The following is a 19,957-nucleotide window of genomic DNA, read 5'->3' on the forward strand; positions in this document are numbered from 1 at the left end:
AGACTGGAAAACAATTATTAGTGGTTGCATTGGTTTACACAGGTGGCCTAATATGACATGTCTAGATAGAAAAACATGTTCTATTCTATTTACCCCCTGTGACCTCCGAGCATCTCATAGACAATGTCCTTTACCGAAAAAGGTAGAATCAGCGTACTCCGTCAATGCTTTCTTATTTATCTTCTACTCACGTATATGATGAATCCGTTATCAAAATTACTGTAGCTATATATTCTATGAGCATGTCTCGTTTTTATAGTTGTTATGGAATCGAAAATAGATACTTTCTGTTGTATAATTTCCCCCTACATAACTTTTAATGTCCATGTTTTCTGTATCTATTGCAATTTTGGCTTCACTAATTGCCAGACTGAATAAAGTCAGTCAAAAACTAATTATTTCGATGGGATATGTAGATTTCATATTTTTTAGGCGAAAGTGTCCCAGAAACCAAAACAGCTCTACATTCCGGCTCGGAAATGTATGATGTAGACGAGCACAAGCGCCATACTCTCTTCTCGGGCACGACCGTCATTCAGACTCGTTATTATAGCAGCGAACACGTTCTAGCAAGAGTCGTGCGGACTGGTTTCGACACGACGAAGGGATCTCTCGTTAAAAGCATTCTTTTCCCGGTACCAGTCGATCTCAAATTTTACAGGGACAGTATGAAGTTCGTTTTGGTGCTATTTTCTGTAGCGATGATTGGGATGACGTATTGTTTGTATTTATATATTTCCAGGCATGTAAGTATTATCAATTTACATTATATTTAGTTTAAAATAATGGATTTGACTGTTTTCTGCTATACAGGGTGTTTCAAAAAGGTATGTCATAAAGTAAATCACGCATTCCGGGGACAAAAATAAATTGATTGAATCCAACTTACCTTAGTACAAAAGTGTACACAAAAAAAGTTACAGCCCTTTGAATTTACAAAATAAAAATTGTTTTTTTGCATTATCTCCTGAACTACTTGACATTTTTTAATAAAAATGGACACGTTACTTTCTTGTTCTGAAAGCATTTTTCATAAAAAAGAAACAACAAAATCTAAGCGCACAGAAAGTTTTGTGCAGCCCTAAATCCCCCCAAACTTTTGATCAAATGAATTTTGTGGCATCATTAGTTTAACACATTATTTTTAAAACTTTTTTGCCTCTTATCACTTTTTTCAAAAAACAGTTTTTATTGAGTTACGGCCTTTTTCTTTAACCTTTAAAAAATTACGTGCAACTAAATAAATGGCTTAAATGAATTAACAAGTACAAAAAATGTCTATAACCTCTAACAATATGATATTACAATAAATGTTCAAAATTACCCTCATTTTCTTCAATACACATTCGGTATCGTTTTAATAAGGAAAACCGAATGCGCTGAAAAATCATATTTTTCTGACGAAATTGATTTGCAGCTTCAATTATTCTAACCCTTAATTGTTGTTCGTCCTCTATTGTTACAGAATACACTTTCTCTTTCATAAACCCCCAAAAGCAAAAGTCCATAGGGTTAAGACCTGGACTTCTGGGTGGCCAAGAAATAGGTGCGTCACGACCCCTTCCAATCCACCGACCAGGATACTGCCTGCAAAGGTATTCCCGGACTTCATTACTGTAATGCGGTGAAGCGCCATCTTGTAGAAACCACATATTTTGCCTTATTGCAATATTCATTTCTTCCAAATACTCTTGTAAATCGTTTGCCAAGAACTGCAAATAATTATCACGCTTTAAATTGTTGGGAAGAAATACTGGGCCTATTTGATTGTTATCCACAATTCCTGCCCAAACATTAACTTTAAAAGTCCTTTGGTGATGCTCGTTATGATGGTTTTTTATTCCATTTCTACTAAAGGTAGCCTCGTCGGTAAACAAAATATTTCTAATAAAGTTAACATTTTGTGTGTTTTCCATTAAGAACAAATCGCAAAATCCAATCCTTTTAGGATAATCTAATTGGAACTATTTCATTTTCGATTCGTGCATTAATGTCACCCATAAGAATTAAGGTTTCTTAATAAGGTAAAAATAGTTTATATAAAGTTCGTAAAAAGAAATAAGTTCATAAACCTCTGTTTCATTAAATAATACACATATTGTTTTAGGCACCACTGAAAGATATCATTATAAGAACTTTAGATATAATAACGATCGTAGTACCGCCAGCATTACCAGCCGCCATAGCTGTGGGCACCGTCTACAGTCAGAATCGCCTGAGAAAAATTGGAATTTTTTGTATAAGTCCGCCCAGAATAAACGTTTGTGGAAAAATCAAAATTGCTTGTTTTGATAAAGTACGTATAATGTATTATAAATTACTATAATTAAAATAGTACTAGCAACACCATTACCGCTACACGTTATAGTCTAATATTGGTTATTTTAGAGCATGAGATTCATCTAAGAATTTTTTCCAGAACACAATCATTGAATACAAATTTTCTCTTTGGTTTTTTTTGCCAAAAGACAACTATTGATGACAAAAAATCTCATTTTCAAATAAAATCCATTTAAATTTTTTTATCTCCTCCAAAGAGTTATTTTAGACGGATTTGGCAAAATGTGAGAGTTCCAGGCCTTTTTTTAAGTTTATAATACTAAACAGTTACATGGTTGTAAGTATTCAATCAATTCGTATTCCAAATGGTGTAAATTTGATTTAGCTATGTGACTTATCTGTAACAATTATATGTCTGTATCTGTCGTTAATAGGTTTTCATTTGTCAATGTGACATTGTAAGTTTTGTGTTTAAATTTTTGTATTAAAATTAGTTTCTTACTTTGTAATATATTACAAGTAAATATGAAATAAACATTTTGACACTGACAAGTGACATTTAACCCTGTTCATGATAACCAACTCAAATCATGACGTCATCAACTAAAACCTCTTTAATGGTCTCTCATGATAATATCATTAAATACTTTTTAGAATACTTTTAAGAGACTTTTATTACCTTCAGTACATATAAGTTTTTATATATTAGTATTTTGCAGACAGGTACGTTAACCCACGACGGTTTGGATATGAATTGTGTGATACCTTGTACAGATGCTTCGTTTTCCGATCCAGTAAGCGATGTTCGTCAATTAGATGTAGAGGCAAAGCTTGTTCAAATAATGGCTACTTGTCATTCTTTGACAAGAGTTGACAATGTATTAAACGGTGATCCTTTAGAATTAAGTATGTTTGAGTTTACAAAGTGGGTAAGTTATATTTTTGTCTCCTATCGTTCATTTCAGTGTGGATGTGCTTTTATATTAGTAAACGCTTAATTAGTGGCTGGAAAAGTCTTTATTAGTGTAGGCTATGAAATTATTTGTAAATGACGCATATCCGTACCATTTCACCTTTTTTCGCGGAATGACGTGCCGTTTATGACCTGTCATTGTAAATGTAAAATTTGGTCAGAAACGTGTATTTTTAAAAATAATTTGTGTAAAATTAGAAAACGCAACACGTCATATACATTCTTGCACTGCGTGTGGCCTGACTTTTAGGGGTGGCCTGTGTCTGTCTTGTAATTTATTAACTCTTTTTGATAAAACTATACTGGAAAACTTAGAAATATACTATGACCAAAGAGGGAAAATGAAAAGAATGCAAGACAATGGATGAATAACGAAACATAAGAATGGATGGCTCAAGAGAACATAGTTAGAGCAATAAAAGCACAAAGAATTAGATGGTTTGGACACATAATAAGAGAAAAGAGCAATACGTTAAGAGTTAACGCATAACGGAATGGATACCACCAGGTAAAAGAACGAGAGTTAGACCTAAACTGAGATAGAGACAACATGTGGAAGAAGACTTAGGATTATGGAAATTGGAAATCTAGAAAGGACAATCAAAGACAGAGAAAAATGGAGAAATGTAGTGGAAACTTTACAATGGCTCAAACAGAATAACACAACACAAAAGTGACTGTACAAATAAGAAAAATACGTGTGCGGCAGTTGACCACTATTTAAAAACTGGGCACAATTTGAATACCCAAATGTCAGAGTTTTAAGGCAAGAAAATAGTTACAAAAAAAAAAGATTGTTTTTGGAAATGTGCCACATCAATAAAGAAAAAGGGGCAATAAATTACAAGGCAGACAAGGGTCAGTTTGTTTGGCGGCCATGAACGAAAACGATGTAATAATATCGATTTCTGTCCTCTAGGCTATACGAAATGTGTAAAAGATTAAATATTTTAGCAAAGCAGGTCTGTACGCTTACCACTATAGTGGTCAAGTTTTAGGAGACATTCGTTGGACTTTCCGAGTTTGAATTTGTATCAGCCCAAGTGTCTGATGAGGCTGGGATAGGCCGAAATGAGTCATAACACATTATTGATACCGATTCGAGCACGGGAAGTTTAACGAATTTGTCCTCCTAGGCCATATATTCAGCCATTTAATTCACAAAGCGATAGCAGCTTTTGCTAAAAGATTCAATCTTTTATATATATATATATATATATATATATATATATATATATATATATATATATATATATATCGGTAATTTGTTATTTAATTAAATAAATATTTTTAGGAATTAGAGGAACTTGGAATGACAGAAACTGCACGTTACGATATGTTAGCTCCAACTGTAGTGGGGCCCACTTTAAACCATAATTTAAATCCTTTAGATATTAATGAAACCGAGGTATGTATGCATTTTATTTTGGAAACCGCATGTATGTTTAAAAAGAACGATGTTTATTACAACTTAGGTATACCTGATTTATTCAAAATCACTTTTTCTACTAACGCGATGGGTAAAAAAATAATTTGTGTAAGAAAAATGTTCAGTTACTTTAGTTCAACATTAAAAAATTGTGCACTTTTTCTAACATAAAACCGTGATTGTCAACTTAAGGTTCTTTGTACAGCTGTTTATAGACTACAACATGGATTATGCGTGGTGGAGCATGTTTAATAAACATAAGAGCCGTGACAAATTGTATAGATATAAACAGTAGAACAGTAACATGTGCTAAGCAGAACTACGTTGCAGAAATAACCCAAACACTAATAAACACTGATAACCTTGACATTTGGAATGATTAAAGCCAAAAGTAGTACATGTACCAACAAATATAAGAAAAAGAACGGAACTAAACAAAACAAACGAGGAAATGACTATAGAAAAAGCAACTTCTGAAGTCGTTATAAAAGATTTGGATAAGGTATCTTCGTCTTAGGGTGCTAGTCCGTTCCGAACGTTGGCGATCATTCTAGCTATGATGACTTTGTTGGTTGCTATACGGAATAGCTGTGTTGAGGTCTTTCTATACCATGCTCTCAGGTTAGGAAGTCAGGATATTCTTCTTCGTCCTGGGGCCCTTTTTCCTTCAATTTTGCCTTGCAAAATGCATTGGAGTAGCTCATATCATTTCTCATTATATGTTCCAAGTACTGCAGCTTACGGCCCTTCACGATTATGACCAAATCCCTGTTTGTATTCATCCTCCGTAGTATTTCTTCATTGGTGACTTTGTCTATGGTATCTTCAGGATCCTTCTATATAACGTTTCTATATAAAGTTTCTATTCCGTACAGAAGCACTGAGTACACGTAACATTTAAGGAGCCTTATTTTTATTTTTAGGGTGAGGTCATGGCTCTTGAACACAGAGCTCTTAGTCAAGAATGCACTTTTTGCCTATCCGATGCGACATTTAATCTATTGTGTATTGTCCCACGACTCATTGATTATAGTTCCCAAGTAGTTGTATTGTGAGACGTTCAATTCTCATTTGGTTGACATACAGATTTGCTCCAGTTGATCACATGATCACTAGCTTAGTTTTGCTGGTGTTTATATCCAGTCCATATGTTCTACTTGTTTCCGTTATTTTGTTCATTCAGTTTTGCAGTCCTTCTATGATATTGGAAAACACTATTGTATCATATGCATATCGCAGGTTATTGAGCTTGACTCCATTTATTGAGATGCCTTCATGAATATCTTTTAGAGCCACTTCAAAAATGTGCTCCGAGTACAGATTGAATATCAGTGGTGAAATTATGCACCCCTGTCTCACTCCTCTTAAGATTTTGACCTGATCTGTATATTCTCCATTTATTCGGAGCACCGCTGATTGATTCCAATACAGGTTAGCTATTATTTTTAGGTCTCTTCCGTCAATCCTTGTCCTCTTCAGCACTCCCATTATTTGTTCATGCTTAACTCTATCAAAAACCTTCTTGTAGTCAATCAGGCATGCAAAAACATCACAGCTGACATCTCTACATTTGTGAAACAATACCTGCACTCTAAATAAAGCTTCCCTAGTACCAACGGCGTTCAGACATCCAAACTGATTGGGTGCAATCTGTTCCTCGCATTTCTGGTAAATTCTTTTGTGGATGACTTTTAAAAACAGCTTCAGCAAATGGCTCATTAGACTAATGGTTCTATAGTTTTGACAAACTTTTGCTCCTGGTTTTTTGGGCAATGGTACGAACTCCAATTTGAGCCACTCTACTCGTATTTTTCCTGCCTTGTATATTTCATTAAATATTTCAGTTATTATTTGGATAAGGTATGCCAAAGATAAAATGATAAGATATAGAAAATGGAATAGAATATTCAAAGTAATGATCGAAGAGAAGCATTCAAAGTATAAACACATCTGAAATGTGAGAAGGATCGAGAAGGATATAACCCCGAATAAGAATGTGGAAATCGAATAGTTAAAACATCATTATTAGACCAATAATATATTACAGATGCGATAACTGGATGATGACCGAAAAAGTACAAGGAAAGTAAGAATTTTTGGAAGGAAAACTATACCTGCATCTACAACAAATTTAATTGATGTTTAGATGCGTAAAACGTTGTATTTTCGCTTCGAGTTACAGGATCTATCCGACGGACGAACAGATCGAAAGCTCGGCGTTTGTTCAGTGGCGTACCTACCAGGTTTTGTTACTGTTAAATTATAGTGTTTTAGGTTATTCAGACAGATTGTTGCTCGCGACTGCTTCATCTTCATCATCATCATCATTGGCTTTTACAACTCTTCGTGAGTTTTTGCCGCGTTTACTATTGCCTTCCATTGATTCCGATCCTGTGCTATTATTTCCCATGGCCTTACTTCCATCTTCTCCAGGTCTTCCCTGACTGCGTCTTTCCACCTTTTTCTAGGCCTTCCTGTCGATCTTCTACCATCTGGTCTTTCCCAAAACACATTGCTAATCAGTCTGTCGTCATCACTCGGTACCACGTGGCCTGCCCATCTTAATCTATTGGCTTTTATGTATCTTACGATGTTTCCTTTCCCGAAGAGAGTCTCTATTTCATTGTTGTATCTGCTCCTCCATTCATTTGTCACGCTGTCCCTGCAAGGACCATATATAATTCGCAGGATTTTGCGTTCCCATACTAATAGCTTATTGATTTCTTTCTTTCTCAATGTCCATGTTTCACTTCCATATGTCACTGCTGGTCGTATTATGGTTTTGTACATTTGGATTTTGTCACGCCTTGAGAGAAGCTTTGACCTCATTAGATGTTGAATGGCAAAGAATGATTTATTCCCCGCCAGTATTCGTATTTCAACCTCCCGTTCTCCTGTGTTTTCACTGGTAATTGTTGCTCCTAGGTATTTAAATTCTTTGATCACCTCAAAATTATGATCGTTTATGGTAATGTTTTGTCTTATTCGCTGTCGTTCCTTTTTTGATACGACCATGTATTTAGTTTTTTCTTCGTTTATTTTCAGGCCTACGCTTAGTGTTGCTTCTTCAAAGTTCGATACTATATCCTTAACTTCCAGTGTTGTCTGTGCTACTGCATCTACATCATCTGCAAATGCGAGAATAATCTTTGCTCCTCTGGCAGTTATGTCTGGTTTGACTCTGGTATAGATTTTTCGCATTGCATATTCCAATGCTAGGTTAAATAGTAATGGGGACAGCGGGTCTCCCTGTCTGAGTCCGGTGCTTATGCCGAAAGCCTTTGAAGTTTTGCCTCCTATTCTAATTTGTGCAAAGGAATTGTTGACACACATTCGCGCAATCATGGTCAGCTTCTTTGGTACGCCTAACTCCATCATTGCACTCCACAGTTTTAAGCTTCATCTTCACGATGTACTTAATCGATGCTGTTAACACAGTTCTTTTAACATGTTCACCATAAGTTACGAAGTTTGAACTTAAACTTCATTTCAGATGTCCGTGCAGTAAATGAATGTACCTGCGGCTATATTCCAATAAGGACCTTGTAAATAAAACCATTATAAGCTCATTAACTATTTTCTAGGAGACTCTTTTAAACCCTTATTACTATGGAGCCTATTAAATACTGGTTTTCAAACGGAAATTGCACATTCCTTTACTGAACGGACATCTGAAATGAAATATAGACAATAAAATGCAAGGAATAATATCAAAAGAAAGTTCACATAAAAAATCGATTCATTTCTGGTTATTTTGTATAATATAAACATCATAAGTGTGAGTAATTTACTAATATTTGATTGTTTCATTTTTGTACTCATACAATAACTCTATACCCTATTTATTTTATACCACATTTTCTACATCTCTCAAATATCATATACAACAAACATGACATTTTAGCTACCTTACGAAATAGCACTTTTAAGAAAATTCGCCTTTTCTTCCACGTTTCAATGTATGTCTGTGATATGTCGTGATCTACGCCAACCCCACATGGTGGCATTTACCAAAGGTGCTCCCGAAAAATTGCTGAATATGTGCCGCGAGGAAACCATTCCGGATAATTTTCTTTCGAAGTTAGCTGAGTATACGGCTCAGGGTTACCGAGTTATCGCCTTAGGCTATAAGGATTTGCCGGAAAATTTCAAGTGGAAAGAGGCGCAGAAGGTGAAAAGAGATAAGGTAAGCATTTTTAATCAGTACATTACATAGATCATTATATAGATACCATATGTATTGTAAATGTGCATGTATAATATTTTTTGTAAGAACAAATTAAAACGAGTATTTTAAAGAACGTGGTCTATTTTACCTGTAATTTGTTCTTCCTTCTTCTTTATTGTATGTAGGCTTTAAAGCTTTTCTTCTTCAATATTAACCTCGTAAATTGATTAAATTATCTCACCATATTTTTCCTGGTCTGCCAATACTTCTTCGTCAATTTGGTGACTTATCTCGTGCTATTCGTACTATCCTATCCTCTGCCATTCTTCTAATGTGTTCGTTCCACTCCTGTTTCTGTTTTGTCACTCATCCATTTATGTCTTCTATATTGTATGCTCTTCTTATATTTTCGCTTCTCTCCCTATCCAACAGACTTTTTCCTGATATTCGTCGGAGTATTTTCATCTCTGTTGTTTCTAGTAGTCGTCTCGTTTTAGATGTGTTAGGTCTTGTCTCCGCCGTGTATGTTAATATAGGTCTAATTACTGCTTTATAGATTCTTGTTTTTGTGTCTTGTCTTAGGTATTTGTTCTTCCAGATTGTGTCATTAGGAGATCCCGCCGCTTTATTTGCTTTTAAGCTTTGTTGTCGTACTTCTTCTTCAACACCTCCGTAACTAGTTATATCTATTCCCAGATATCGAAACCTTGCTTCCTGCTTTATTATTTTCCCATCAATTTCGATTTTACATCGTAGTGGGTATTGAGTTCTTTCAAATAAGCCGCCAACTAAATATGACCATTCCTACCAACAAAACTAAATGTATGACAATAGCAAAAGATCCACTCAGATGTGACTCAGATCAATTCAGATATCTGGGCATAGATATATCAAGCACACACGACCTAGTAAAGGACCTAAGGAGTCAGATCATCAAAGCATCCGCATTGTCGGGATGTCTGGGAGAGATAGTCTGGTCAAATCCGTATATGCGCACAGATAGTAAAATTAGAATCTACAAGACTTGCATACGACTGATCATGACATATGGCATAGAAGTGCGCGAAGATACCAACAAAACGAAACAGATGCTAAGGGTTGCCGAAGTGAAAACCCTAAGAACAACAGTGGGCAAAACAAGAAGAGACAGGGTGAGAAATACATACGTCAGAGAGCAGTGCAAAATTCAAGATATTGTAAGATGGGGAAGGCAGCGTAAGAGGATATGGTACAATCATGTAAGACGAATGGATGAGAATAGACTCTCAAAAATTGCCCTAGAAAACAACCCGCCCGGTTCAAAACCTCCCGGAAAACCACCTAAAAGATGGAGGGATAGTTGGCAATCTACCTCCCAGGAAATTAACCAGAGGCAGCTTCAGAATTAAACACATCGAAAGATCTCCAAGAAGTAGAAGAAAAAGAAGTGGGTATTTAGATGTTGTCATACATTTGGAATTTTTCAGCTGATATCATCATCTTTGGTCTCTTTCCCTCTTTTATCAGAGTGTGGTGTGCCTGAATTACTTTTCTATAAATGCAGAGTATATATCGGCTTTTGGCTCATGCAAAGTGTATTTAAGAAAAATGGCTTTCATACTCTCAATTTTTCATTTTCTTTCTCGAAATAATACTCAAATGACAACGATTTGTGGTTTGTTTCAGTACTGCGTTTTCTCTTAACTAAAATTCTCTTTGTCACATTTAATATAAATGCATACTTTCCATTTTGGTCCAATGAGTAATACCTGTTTTTTGTCTCCAATCTTTCTTCGGGGTTAAATTTTTCATTACATCGAAAACGTCAACTTTTTTGCAATCTGTCCGCGTATTAATTACTTTAGCAGGCCTAGCTATACCTTTAGCCACTGATGTAGTTTTTTCCTTGTTGATATTTCTCCTTCCGTTGTGTTTTTTTACACATCTGGGGATTCCGCTTTCGTTTTCGAGTCTTATTTACCTCCTTCATTGGGGTTTTTTCAGATTCTGATTCGGAACTTGAGATGAAACTGTAGTCTACTAAGTAACAACTGGCATTATTCCTACAAAATGTGTTTGTGTAAAGGATAGTTATACATACTATTTAATTTGTCTTACGTTCTTAAGGCAACAACTTGATTGTTTGGACCAAGAATATTATGAATGTTATTGACTCCTTCCCTTGGACTTGCTACACTTATATCTAAAGCTTTAGAGGACTCTCCAGTTTCGAAATTTAACCTAAAAATTATTTGTGAGTCAAGAAAGTAAGAAATCTACTTCAATAATATATTTTTGTTTATAAGTTTTGTTTTATTTGTTATAACAGTTCGCATAAACGTGTACCTGCCACCCATAAAGGATGTATTAAAATTGTTTCATACTTTTATAAAAAAAATGTTCCTAAAAAAAACAGCAGCCAGCGACCGCCTAAAAAAGTAAGGTTATATTTTTTTCGGAAGGTAAAGTAGAATGTGTAACAGGTATTTCTTTCGACTGCTATTTTTTGGTAGATATTCAGAACCGGAGCTACAATAATCCGCCCAAGATTCATTTTTGGACACAGACGGCATTGACAAAACGAGAAAATGATAATTGTAACTGATAAAATTGACATTTAACTTTCACCAATGTAGTACATGGAACCATATGGTTCTAACCTTAAAGCATTTCGTGCACTTGGAACTATATTTCACTGTTGACTGTGGCGCTGTCAACGAATGGCAGAACTTTCAATACCATTCTATCCAGAATTTAAAGAACAATAGATTTCTGTTAAAAAACAAATTTTGTACAAACTATCGCTTGGTCCCCTATGGTTCTCAGCCCTCGATTAAATGAATTAAACAAAAAATTACTAACAATACCCGATGGTTATTTTTTTATTTCTTAAAAACCTGCTTTTAAAAGCATACTGCTATTTATCTCCCTAAAGCTTCTGAAGTATCTAATGACCAGCAAATTAAAAATCAGTAAATTTTCATAATATTTCTGATTTAAAGGTTTAATTTTTGTGAAATTGATTAAGAATGTGAATATTACTAGCAAATACAGATATTAATTATTATTTTATAAAATAAACAAATTAGCGATTGCTTGTAGATATGTGCAGTATAAGAACAGAGAAAATGGATAACTAAAGAATAAAGAAACAAAGTTTTTCTACAGAGCAAGACATCCTTTAATAAAGACTTCATTAAGGCAAGTTCTTCTGTAGTAAAAAGATACAGGTACTGGCAAATAACATTCACAATATCATTTGTACATCGTTTAAGTTTTTTTCATGTTTTAAAAATCATTTATTTCTTATTTGATTTATTGTTGCTAGTTATTTTGTTTGTTTATGCTCCAATTTTTATTTGTGCCTTTTGAAGTATGAAATGTCTATTTATATTGTTGAATTGTTTGTTTCTTTAGATTTTAAAATCATTTGCACCTTTAGACGCGTAACAAATGATGAAAAACTATTAATCGAGAAATTATCTTTAATTTGGCTATTAAATTATTAATATGCGCCTAAAAGTGGAGATTTTAGGCGATGAATGTGCTTTCTTAGTTTGGTCGGTCACGGGAGATGCTTTGAAACAGAGAACAGGAAAACTTAGGGTTTCCTATTGCAGAGACATAAAATACCTGTCCTATATATGTTTGTGTTTTGTTTTTCAGATAGAATGTGATTTAACTTTTCTTGGATTTTTAATTATGCACAATCCTTTAAAAGAAGAAACTGCTCCTGTGATAAAAATACTACAAAATGCCAATATTAGAACAGTAATGGTAACAGGTATGTATAACGGTTAACACTAACACTAAAAACACAATTAATTTATAACATATTTGTAGGTACCTTAAATTTATATTATCGACTAACTCACAACAATTTAATTTATCTTTTTATATGTTTACCTTCTCGGCGGGGCTTAAAGCTGTAACTTGAGTCGTGTATACTATAATCGGAACGATGTGAAATTATCTAGATAAAGTGATTTCAGTCTAGTTTATGTTATGGCTGCTAGGGAGCTCGCAGGTGTTTCTTTGAGACGCCTCAAAGTCCGCGCGCCTTTAATTCTCGTCACTTTCAGCTGATATAGTGATATAAGCTGCGAATGTAGATGCTTATAGAACACTAATCCACACTAATATAAAAAAATGTATGTATGGGAGCAGACTGTGTCTTCTAAAGCGTTCAGAAAGTTGTTTCATGCATATTAAAACTCAAACAAGATCATCGCAAAGAGACAAAGCGTTTAATTGCATCTAATTAAGGGCGTTCATTTGATACATACCTTGATCTTGAATGACGTCTAGGTTTATTGTACTACAAGTATAGTATATCGTAATCGAATACTGCCCAGTATATCATTTTTAAACTTTCGCCTTAAGATTTACAAAGGTGGTACTTTGGACTATATTCCAAAGTATATCTCTTAAAAAACCATTTATCGTTCTTGGACTGATGGAAGCTATAAGCTTTTTTAATTCCTTTATGTTTTGGAAATAGGATTATTGTGGATGTATATCCCTTCAGTTTGGATTTTCCCTCCAGTCTCTATTTCTCTATCAGATACTTTCAAAATTCAAAAAAAATGTTTTTTAAAAATTATTTCTCAAAGAACTTGAGATGTGTCCTATTTTTTAAATTTATTATACATTTTAGGTGATAATATTTTAACAGCCATTTCAGTGGCTCATGATTGTGGAATGGTTAGAAAGTCAGATAAAATATTTATTCTCACAGTCGAAACAACCAGAGCTGATGAAAACCAGATGGAAACTACAAGACTCCAGTACGAAGAGGTGGGAAGGGCGTTAGTTACCGATTCGGTTGTTAGCATCGATAGAGATGTAAGTTAATTTTAAAATACAATATTTGTTAAAGCGTTGTGTGTTTTACCAAAATATTCCTTTCTATTGTTCGCCTTGGCCTTCTGAATGTTCTAGATGCTTTAATTTAGGCCTATGTCTACTGTGTGTGTGAGATAATGAAATTTTTTATTCTAAATAAAAATATTATTACATAAAAAAGGTACTCGTGATATTTTTAAACAACAATGTTCCTTTTAACTTATAAAAAATCTTGAATTGATTCCAGCACTACCATATAGCCGTCGAGGGAAAAACGTGGAGTAAATTACGAACACATTATCCGGATCTAATTGCTAGTCTTTTAGTAAAAGCTACTATATTTGCGAGATTTAAGTCTGATCAGAAAACGGAGTTGATCACGTATTTACAAAAACTGGATTATATAGTTTCCATGGTCGGTGATGGTGCTAACGATTGTGGTGTAAGTATTTTATTATATTAGATATAGCATTTATATTACGTAAATAATCTTTTTAATCGTATATTCAAAATTATATATATATATATATATATATATATATATATATATATATATATATATATATATATATATAGAACAATAAAACAGTTTCAGAACCTCTTTATATTTTAAATAGAGTGGTGAAGAGTGATATGAAAAATGTATTCTGAAATCAAATGTTTTATTCATATTAATGTGTCGGAAAACAAGAATTAATTAAAACTAGCGGACCAACTCGACATCGAGTTTTTTAAAAAAGTTTTATAATTTAAAAAAATCTACCGGAAGTAAAAATATTTTTATCAATAACTCAAAATCTGTAAATGATAATTTCGTGAACTTACATTTTTGAACTCTACGTTGAATTCTCTATTGATTTGACTAATAAAAACGAAACCGGAAGTCGACCTCAAAACCGGAACGCAATTTTTAGTTCATCAAATGTCGACATGGATATCATTTAGCAGTTAATTTTGCATGCTGATCACGAATCCGGTGTCAGATTTGCTCTATCTTGACGTTTTATGCGCGTTTCGGGTCACTTCCGGTGTCGGATTGCAACCGGAAGTACATATTTAGATTCGTCTCGACGAGACCTTTCGATCCATATATACATTGTGGGGTCTAAAACTTAAAGTAAATTTTAACTTCCGGTCATCTCAAAACCGGAAGTGAATTTTTGTACCAAAAGTATATCTTGACAATCTCATACGTAATACTAATAATATTCCGAAAAAATATTTTAATTATCTAATATGGTTTTTGAGTAAAGTGGTGGACAAGAAAAGGGCTTAGCGTTTTAGTAGATTTGGTGCAAATCAAAGATGTATATTTTTTTGCAGAAATTGTAGACATATTTATGCTGATCTAATGTATGAAACTAAGATCATTTAACCTTTATTTCCAGGCATTAAAGGCTGCTCATGTTGGTGTATCATTATCTCAAGCTGAAGCCAGTGTCGCAGCTCCGTTTACCTCTTCAATTCCAAACATATCATGCTTGGTTCATTTAATGCTGGAAGGAAGATGTGCGCTGGTGACCAGTTTTACGCTGTTTAAATACATGGCTCTCTACAGTCTCATTCAATTTTTATCGGTATTAATTCTTTACAGGGTAAGAAATTAATTACGATTTATAACCAATTTGTTTCTAAAATCATAAAACACCATGGTTTAGAAAGAAAGTGAAGGCAAAATGTGAAGAAAAGAAGAAAGCCCAGAGGACAAAGAAAAGAGATGAACGAACTAATAAAAACAAAACACAAGAACTGGGTAAAAAATAGAAGAGTAGAATGGAACGATCATATAAGTTAGTACGAAGACCACGAAAACGATGGAACGACAACTTACTGTAGGCACCTTGAAAAACAGACAGAGTCATGTCTAAATAATAAGAAGAAGAAGTTTCTAAAATCAATTATTAATGTCTGACAGCACTCACTATATATTCTAAAGTCTTGTAGCTACTACAAGGATTTGGGTTTTGACCAGTAAGTTACGTACCCGGAATAATATCCTGCAGAAACTTTTTAAATCGGCTTGCGTAACAGACTGCTCCCTTATTTTCTCTGCAGTTAAGTATGTGCTTCGTGTAGTTCAACAATCCTTGTGTCTATAGAATATAACGTGTTCTTTATTAGTGGAGGCGTAGAAAGTACTGACTCAACTACACAGACAAAACATGTTATGCAGAGAATATCGAATAACAGTTCTCGAAACATGCTGATCAATAAAGACATAGATTTCCGAAGATTTAAGTCTAGATAGCCGCTACGAAAAACCGCGAATCTTAACCAATTGGCTGATTGAAAGGCAGCATGCTTTACCGAATGCCAAATCATTGTAAATAATTATTTATACTTTGGAACTATTTGCTTCACGAACCTTCAATGCATAATATAAATGAATGGGTCAGCAGAAGTACAAAAATCAGTTTGTAGTTCAATGTTATCTAAGTAAAAACCGTTGCCGTAGGTCAGTTTAACGCGACTCGAAAAAATCCAAACATCAAGCAATTAAATCGTGATTCATTGTGGTTGAATTAAATCTCCATTTATTTCTTTTTTTCTTCCGATGTTGGGTGAGTAACATTCTCATTAAGGAATCTGAATCTAATGAAGAGATCCCAACATCACACCACTTTGGAAAATATGGACCAGTCTAAATAGAGTCTGAAACGCTCACGGACTGTGGGGCCAGTCTTAAACGAGGAATGAATAATATGGGGAATGGAACTTATTCGGGCTTTCGAAATGTGGTGCTATAAAAGAATTTAAAAAAATTTTGGGTGGAGAAGATTTGAAACTATACAATACTAGAACATCCAGAAGATAAAGCTGGAGTACTTTGGACATGTGATGAGACGCCGCAAATATAGTTTGCTTTAAGTGAATAAGATTAAAATAGCTATGATGTTAACCAACGTTCTGAAAAGACATGGTACATGAAGAAGGTAATTATAAGCCAAAAGACAAATAAATAATAACCTTCAGCTAGAAATTACCATTGTCAAAGCATCAGGAGTAGAGGGAAATATATCGAAATACGCACATTCTAAAAAGTGTGGGACAAGGTTATCTACTTTTGCCGTAAAGATATAATATATTCCTAATTTATTTATGACTACAATTATTTGAATATTAATATTTTTAGGCACATTCCATGATTGGAGACGCCCAGTTCTTGTTCGTTGATTTAATAATTACAACTAGTTTTGCAATAACTATGGCAAGACAAGGTAAGTTAATATAATCGAATCACGTCCAGTTACGTTCATTTAATTTTGTTCTTCTATGCGTGCCAGAAGGTTGGCACGTAAAGTTGTTCAGCTGTTCCGCCCAATTCCTTTTGAGGAAATTCTACTTCGTTACTCGTTCTATAAAATCTATGTACAATATAATTAAAAAGGGGTTGCCATATTTTCTTGCCAAGTTGCTTGTTCTCCTTTGTGTGAATTATCAGAAGTATACCACAGTGAATCACCATGGCAAAGGATTCTTCATTCTCACACTTTTGTCATATTAAAAGATTGTCCTGAGTTTCGTTGAAACACTGTTGAATGTTTTTCAGTCAAGAAGGTTGTTTACAAAAATTTATGGATTGAAATAAGCAGCTTGCCCAACATAAAACTACTTAATAAGGATCCTTAACAATTTTCATTACCAGTGAAGTGAAATATTATATATCATGTAGACGTCTTTTTCACACGAATGTTGAATCCGTTATCACAGTTGCTCTAGCTATTATAGTTTATGAGTAAATATGATTTGGGCGAGGCAATGAAGCAATAATCCTACCAATTTTTTGCAGTTAAATGGATCTCATGAATTCGATTCGTAAGAGCGTTAGAAAATTTTGTAAACTAAAGTGATGATGTCGAAATAAAGTTGCAGTATTGAACAAGAAAAATGCATTTTCCAAATTGCATTTCGAAGTGATGAAGAATGATAAATTTGTAATTCGGAATAATTGACGGAAAAGAGTTCAGTATTATTACTTGGTGGTTTTTATGGTCGCTGAACACGAATATCATGACGGCGATGGTGTCCGAGGAACCTGGTGTCCAAGATGGTCCTAATCTCTTGGAAATTTACGGAAATTTGATACAAAATCAGTGCAAACTTGTTACTTGTTGGTTTTTGGGATCGCTGATTACAAATATCATGACGGCGATGGTCTTTTAGGTATCTGGTGCCCAGAACGGTCCTGGTCTCCCGGAGTTTTGTAGAAATTCGATACAAAATCAATGCAAACTCTTTACTCTATGTTTTTCGTATCGCTGAATGCGAATATCAATACGACGATGGTCTCTCTGAGGCACCTGGTGGTTAGGACGAGCCTTGTCACAAATACATGTTGTTAGGTTACGCAGTAAATAAATATTTAATTTTCTTCATTTCTCACTTTCTTCGCCTACCGAGTCATTTTCATATTTTTCATTATTTGTACAATTAAGCCCTTCAGAATTTTTGCACGCACAAGTGCAATGCAATCGTTACTGATGCTTTGTGGACCTGGTAATTGTGTCATTTTTATGGGAACTAAAATTTGATCCCCAGTTTGTGGAGTTAAATTCATTTTGCTCTTAATAGAGCCCGTTTTGCACCTGATGATATACTCTTTTCAAGTGTAAACCCATCGACCTTGTTAGAGTTTTTCCGAGGACAATTTTATTGTTATTTGCAATTACCATTCGATATCTATATGTCTCTGCCAATTGAGTCGTGCTCTGTTTATACTCCTCTATTGGACTTTCTAAAGCCAATTGTGGCATTACCAAAAGTAGTTGGCCGCCATGTTCAATTAATTCATCAATTGATAAATCACGTTGTTTAAATTCGTGTGCATTTAATATTAAGACTGAATTTTTTTGAAAGATATTATTTAAAATTTTATTTGTTCTTGACCAAAGGTTAGCAGACACCATATCGCAACCTGTTCTCGCATTTAGCAATAAAATATTTTCTTGTATAGTGGAAGGTGCTCCAAACTCTTAAAAGAATATAATTCTTCCGGCTGCTTTTGTCGAGCAGGTTTCATGAGATAAGGTTAAATGTCCGATGGAGTAACGGCAGTAAGTAGCGCGAATATATCAGTATCTGTCAACTGTATTAGCGCCAAATTTTAAAAATATTGCTTAGAATGTTTTTTCAATATTCGATAAAGCTTATGAAAGTAATGTGGGTACTTCGAGGACGATTAACAATGAAATATTATTATGATTACCAATGAATTAGTGTTTAAGATTTTGATCGATTTTTCCTAAAACTCCAGAAGATGGGGGTCGTCTTCTGCTTCGCACACCGTCCTCATATTGATATTCGTGATAAGCGATCCAAAAAACCACCGAGTGACGGGTATTGCACTGATTTTGTAACGAATTTCCATAAAATTTCAGTAGATGAGGCACATCCTGGGAACCAGGTGCCTTGGAGACCATCGGCGTCATAATATTCGTGTTCAGCGACCCCAAAAACCCCCGAGTGGTAATTATTTCCGAATTAAAAATTTATCATTTTTCATCACTTCGAAATGCACTTTAGAAAATGCATTTTCCTTGTTCAATAATGCAATTCTCTTTTCGGCATCATCACTTTAGTTCACAACATTTCAAAACACTCTTACGAATCTAATACAGCAAGTTTTATTGAGATCCAAATATATCATTTTAATATTTTCCCCACCTAATTTTTAACAAAATAAGATTATAGGAAGGAAACACTTATTAGAAATCAGAAATATATGTGGAATGGACACTGCTTCATGACAGATTGATTTTCGGCAAAAATTCGTTATCTTCACAGCTTCCTCAAATCTGCTCCAACAATTTTGATCGTATTATTTCTATTTCTGGTCCTCGAAAAGTTATCATAACTGTTAATCCATTGTTTTGATGCATTCATAGGTCATTTTATTAGGGGAAGTGGTTGTTATTAAACGAATTAAACAAATTAAACAACGTAAGCTTGAGTACCTCGGCCACGTGATGCGGAACGAAGAAAAATATCGAATTCTTCAACTCGTTATGCAGGGTAAAGTATTTGGCAGAAGAGGACCGGGACGCCGTCGTATCTTGTGTTTGAAAAATCTCCGACAATGGTTTGGGATGACCTCAGCGGAGCTGTTTCGCAGAGCAGTCAACAAAACCATGATAGCCTTGATGATCGCCAACATACGGACCGGATAAGGCACTGAAGAAGAAGAAGAAGAAGTGGTTGTTAACCTTCTTTTATGTTAGGCACTACTTTCTGAAGTAGAACTGCATGTTCCTTATTTTGTTTCCTACATATATTTCTCTGATAC

At 34.4% G+C, this 19,957-nt stretch overlaps 1 protein-coding gene across 2 annotated transcripts in view; it reads left to right on the top strand.

Moving 5' to 3' along the window:
* Positions 1–19,957, top strand: part of LOC140437754 (polyamine-transporting ATPase 13A3-like) — a 39,388-nt gene that overhangs the window by 10,701 nt on the left and 8,730 nt on the right. Inside the window, exons 6-15 of one of the 2 annotated variants that reach the window (XM_072527459.1) lie at positions 433–746; positions 2,108–2,296; positions 3,000–3,209; positions 4,548–4,661; positions 8,587–8,868; positions 12,496–12,613; positions 13,487–13,674; positions 13,922–14,116; positions 15,063–15,269; positions 16,808–16,892. In XM_072527459.1, the coding sequence (XP_072383560.1) occupies positions 433–746; positions 2,108–2,296; positions 3,000–3,209; positions 4,548–4,661; positions 8,587–8,868; positions 12,496–12,613; positions 13,487–13,674; positions 13,922–14,116; positions 15,063–15,269; positions 16,808–16,892 (1,902 nt within the window). The remainder of the gene's footprint in view (positions 1–432; positions 747–2,107; positions 2,297–2,999; positions 3,210–4,547; positions 4,662–8,586; positions 8,869–12,495; positions 12,614–13,486; positions 13,675–13,921; positions 14,117–15,062; positions 15,270–16,807; positions 16,893–19,957) is intronic. The other variant, XM_072527460.1, reaches the window with a different exon arrangement.

The sequence above is a fragment of the Diabrotica undecimpunctata genome, chromosome 3, assembly GCF_040954645.1.
Source record: "Diabrotica undecimpunctata isolate CICGRU chromosome 3, icDiaUnde3, whole genome shotgun sequence".
Lineage (NCBI taxonomy): Eukaryota > Metazoa > Arthropoda > Insecta > Coleoptera > Chrysomelidae > Diabrotica > Diabrotica undecimpunctata.